General features: G+C 32.4%; 1 protein-coding gene across 1 annotated transcript; it reads right to left on the bottom strand.

Annotated features, from left to right (window-relative positions):
• Window positions 1-3075: 3075 nt before the first annotated feature.
• Window positions 3076-4992, bottom strand: LOC148621830 (uncharacterized). The gene has a single exon (XM_088574096.1). It carries the CDS (start codon window positions 4990-4992, stop codon window positions 3076-3078), a length of 1917 nt encoding a protein of 638 aa, XP_088430222.1.
• Between the last annotated feature and the right edge of the window lie 569 nt (window positions 4993-5561).

Here is a 5561-nt window from a genome sequence, read left to right as displayed (position 1 = left end):
GTTGTTTATAAGGTATCTAAATACTTTATGAGAAGTTCTTTTTCTTGATATGATAGAGGGTACGGGGTCGGCATTGAGTTGACGTTAGACTTGTCCAATTATAAGTAAGAGCCAAGCTGTAGCTGCCAAATTTTGTTTACAAAATATGTCATAAATAAGAGATCACAAACTCATATGTTCTAAAATTTAGTACATAAAAGGCACTACAAACTCAAACACAAAGTGAAATATCTCTTTGATCTCTGCATAATTACGCTTATTTGTTAGGAAACGTTGAATGATAGGATAATTAATTGGAAGGAGTGAATAACCAAAATATTATCACGAGTGCCAAAGAACACATAGATTTAACGAGTGTGCGGAACCTTCATGATTATTGCTTTTAAAACCTGTAGTGTTTTAGAAGTGTTGTTCACTTAAGTTTCCAATGATGTGTATGTGTTACTTTCTTATATGAAGGATTTTTTCCCCCGTTTTCATCTTTATGAAACTGTCGGCCTCTGCGACAGTAACTTTCTGACCATGAACCAATCCACTACTACGTTTTTTTTCATTGTGACAAGATTACATCGTTTAGAGACAATAAAATACAATGTCTACAATTTTTTATGAACATTTTAATACAATTTGACTCCACAATACCAAGGAGCAGCATTTGTCTAAGACACTTTTCGAAAAAAAACTTGTCTTATATTTAAACCTTTATCATACATGATTATCAAGTTGGTTTCTTGTCTCTGCGTATTATTAAGATTGCCTCATTCCTCATTTTTCTTTAACAGACAGTTTCTTGTTTAAAGATCGTTACTTGCTATACTTGTTGAATAAATATACGGTATTTTTTGTTTTATGTACAACAAAGCGCGCCATGATGTGTCTTTCTTTTAGTTGCTGAATCCAGTGTTAGTAGTGTATATTTTGTATGCACTCCTAGAGTAACCCATGACAATTCTTCATATTTATTGTGTATTTCAATTTAATAAGGTCTATGTATGAAATGAACTGTAGGATAGAGTAAAGTAAACTGATTTGATCCCTAATTATTATTTGGCATTTTCTATTTGTTTTCCATAAAACATTTTTGAAGTGTTATTGACCACTTATTCATGCTGAGTAATACTAAAAATTGTTTCCATAAAAGCTTTTAATGAAGGTCCTGTGTGTTAAATAAACAGTTACCAATAAATGAATAGCGAATTTAATACCTTCAGTAAAACAATATAAAAAAAACAATTAACCGAATATACGAGTTCTAGCATCAAGTATTGAAAATGAAATGTTTTTACAGATTGAATTCCAAAACTTAATGAAAACTATGAAACATTTTATGCATATAATAAAAATGACAGTGAACTACTTAAAAGTTGACGTAAAAGGCAAAGATCGCGTAAAATTAGAAAGTCTAGATAAAGTTTGTATCACATCACAAACAATGAATTGATGACACTTTTGGTAATAGCTGATATAAAAAGTTCTTTTAAATATTCAAAACTGCGACGCAACTGTATGTTAATTCATGTCAAGTAATGCACATACAATATTGCTGAGGTGCATTGAAAGAGAAAGCTATACAGCATATACACTATATACCACGTTGTTGTCCTAAACCTTAGTGGAAACTAAAGTACAGTCTAAAGAGTAAAATTATACTTCATAGTGAAGTCCCCGTATCTGATGTGTTCATGGAAGGTAATATCATTAAACAAATGAATGCCAAAAGATGAAGAGGAAATAAACAAACCCGAAAGAAAATTTTACCTCATGTACAGAAATTAAGAGAGTTTACAGAAAAATTGATAGAAAACGAAAAATAACATAGAGTGACTGACAGAACGAACAGAAAAAACATGCATGTCATAAATGACTGAAAAAAGAGTCAAAATACAAAAAAGAAAAATATAAATAAGTAACGGGAAAAAAGACGGTAAACACCAAAGAACATATAGTAACTGATGGAACAATTTGGTAAACGTCAAATAACAGACAGTCACTTGCAGGTTTACAATAATTCAGAAACAATATGCATAAAGTGAAAACGTTCGATTTCAGCATGGAGTCATCCTGTAGAGGAAATTAAATTGTGATATTATAATATAAAACAATATTATAAGACACATATCCATATTAAATGGGAAAAAACACGCTAAACACCAAAGAACATACAGTAACTGATGGAACAAATTGGTAAACACCAAATAACATAGTTTCTTACATGTTTTACAATAATTTAAAAAATATGCATTAAGTGAAAATATTCGATTTCTGCATCGAGTAGTCCTGTAGAGGAAATAACATTGTGATAAAATAATATAAAACAATATTATAAGACACATATCCATACTAAACGAATAAATTAAATGGTTCAAATTATCAACAATACAAATTCTTTTTTTTTTTTTTTTTTTTTGCATTTTAATAAAAATTAATTTATTTAATATAATTAATGCGAAATTCATGCATGTGCAATATTGGTTATGTGGGAAAATGAATAGAGCAGTTACTTGTTTAAGAAAATAATGGGGCATGCAGCTTATGCATGTGGCAAAGAGAATGTTGTTGTTGTAATTACTGTTTTATTTTAATTGACTGCAAAAGTGCCATGTGTTGTTTAACTGTACAAAACAATCAATTGGAATAAATCAAAATTGAAAATATATAAGAATAATGCTACAAGGGGTACTTTATTTACAAGTGAGAGACAAAACTTGTAAACTTGTTTCACAATGTGAAAACAATTCAAATTTTACTTTATGGGCAGATGGTCTCTTATTTCGATGGTTTATATTAAAAACGTCTACAAATTGTTCGTTTAAAGTATGAACAGAAAAGTCGTGAGGAATGTTAGATTAAATTATACTACAAGCAATGCCAGATTTGACATGCATGTACATACAAATACAAAATGAACACAGTAATGATTAACGGGTTGATCCTTTGTAAAAATATAAATCTGCATTTATGTTAAAAACTCACTGTTATTTTAACAAACAATACAAAAAATGATAATTTAATTCACCAGTAAATAGAGTATGGCAAGTTATAATGGATTAATAAAAATAAAACAACATTTCAACCTCATTTTTTCTTGAGAAGTTTAAATTCATTGTCCCTTGCACAAAATACGCACAACGAGTTCTCTTCAGGAATACAAGTGATGGCCTGTGGTCGAGAAAGTCCATGATCAGCAGTAAACACAATTTTACCTCTTTTCTTTGCAGTCGTTATTTTGAAAATAACATTTGACAGTTTTCCACATACAAAAGCATTTCCTTGGGTATCTAAAGTCATAGACGAGGGGTGTCCCATGTATTCCAAGTCTACTCGGAACTTCTCCAGAAGTCCATTGTTGAAGACATATACAAGTTTTAAACCCGAATCACAGACAAAAATATCCTCTGACACTTTATCTACACAAATGTCTAGCGGAGCTTTAAACAAACGTCTCCCAGAAATCGGTTCTGTTTCTATAGTTGCAGTAACTCGTCCTTCGACTGAAAGTTTATGAACAGCCGCCTTATCGCTCCACGGGTAACTTGTCACGTAAATACTTTCTTCGTACCCAGAAACAGCCGATGGCTCTTTTTCGCATTCAATTACTTTGTGAACGAAAAATTCTCTTTCTTTAAGACCAACAAGATAAACTTTGTTTTCACCTGGTACACTCACAGCTACCATGTTATCATCAAAAAGGGTCATTGCCCATGGCATACAACGGAACTTAAAGTTTGTAACTACGTCTCCGAAACAGTCTATGAGTAAAATGGAGCATGTTGTACGATCCAACGCCAGCAAAGTTTCTGAATTTACACAAACTATAGACACAACGCCTATTTTAATAACACATGGGTTAGACCATCTTGTTATACGCTTCTCTTTATACGAAAATCTTTCCATAATGTTTCGTATTACCTGATCGTCACAGTTTTTATCTTTGTAGTTAAATACTGCTGTCATTTCGTTTTCTGCTTTAGTTTTGACGTCAACGGAATGGTTGTTCCAATTATCCAATAAAATCAATGGAAGCTGCGAATCAAATTTGTTGACGGACACCGTTCCCAGTGATCCAAAACAATGGCTAATGGATTCTTTTGAATATTCAGATTTAAATAGACATTCATTGATATTTTTCAGATCATAGATGTCACAGACCCTTCCAAGCATATTAAAGAACAAAATACTTTTGACATGACATTCTATTATAGATTTTAAGCTAGATTCCCCAATACCATCTGTAATATTGTTTTTCAATAGCTGAAGCATTTCATTTGAACCCTTCTTAATTCTCTGTAAAGTGTTGACAGTTTTTGTTAGATTCCTTATCGCTTTTCCATGGGAGGAGTTAATTGCTTCCAGCAGTTCCAGTTCTAGATGACTGACGTGGGTGATAATGGCCATCTTTAGATCCTGTATTTGTTGGAGTATCATCCCCTCGTTTTCAGTTAGTGACTTTCTTTCAGAACTTGCAACTTGAAGTGCGTTTCCTGCAATGTCATGGCATTTTTTTATCCTGGTAACCAGTTGTAAGTACTGTCCACTCTCAACAAGCATCTGACTTGCACGCTTTATCGGTATACAACAATTACAAAGACTATGCCTCCGAAATTTACATTTTAAACATATAACCTCTTTGTGAGAGGTGCAAAAGATTTCGTCTGGGTAGCTCTGATGAACATGATCATGATCAGCTGATAGGGCTTTGATGTACTCGTATTTAACCTTTTGCTGGTCTGTCTCTTCCTTCCCAAACTGATCATACCGAAAAGTTGAAATGTCAAGTACACTTTCACTTCTTATTGGTGTTTCCACTTCATGAATATATGGGGATAAACAATGTGAACTTCCAACACGATGGAGTTTATGGAGTTTAGAACAATTAGCACAGTAAATTTGTTTACAGTCATGACAAAACACACTTCCTGAGGCGTAAATTCCAGTTTTTTTGCAAGGATTGCACAAACCGTCCCATCTCTTGCTATTTCGTGTTGCTGCCATAATAGTTGTGGCATCCGTCAGTATGTTGCTGCGCTTTAAACGGTACGAAGAATACTAGGGGTCGTTTCTGATATCCAGTAGAAATGTCTGTTTTCATCATTAAATTCTTTACAGGTAGACTTTATATCGCTATATTTGTCATAGCGATTCAGCCACTTGGGAACAGACAATAAAAAAAAATCATCCTTTTGTACGGGTAATTGCTGTAGAAATGTAAATTATTCAACAGGAAACATTAAGGTTGAATAGACAAACATGCCTAAAACACGAAAGATGTAAAGACACGAAAAAGTAAAAGGACATTAATAAAACAAAAAATAAAATCTAGAGCTTAAGGTAAATCGATTATTTTTATTACACTGAGAGTAATTTCTTACGTTTGCATTCAATTGTCAAATTTTGTTTTGCAATCAAAGTAAATATTACTGGTAGTCATGGTAATCCATGGATACAGAGAATAGGTTAGGTCTTTAAAAGTTTTACTGGGGTACTTTTTTTTTCAATTTTGAAAGACATATGTGGTCTATTGATTCCAAACGTAATTTAAAGAATGCATCGAGTGAGATATC

The sequence above is a fragment of the Perna viridis genome, chromosome 3, assembly GCF_037379345.1.
Source record: "Perna viridis isolate PV_CMFRI_1.1 ecotype Kerala chromosome 3, ASM3737934v1, whole genome shotgun sequence".
NCBI lineage: Eukaryota > Metazoa > Mollusca > Bivalvia > Mytilida > Mytilidae > Perna > Perna viridis.
This window is presented reverse-complemented; position numbering and strand designations above follow the sequence as displayed.

Coding starts and splice junctions, on each gene's coding strand:
- LOC148621830 (XM_088574096.1), bottom strand. CDS start 4,992: ATGGCAGCAACACGAAATAGCAAGAGATGGGACGGTTTGTGCAATCCT.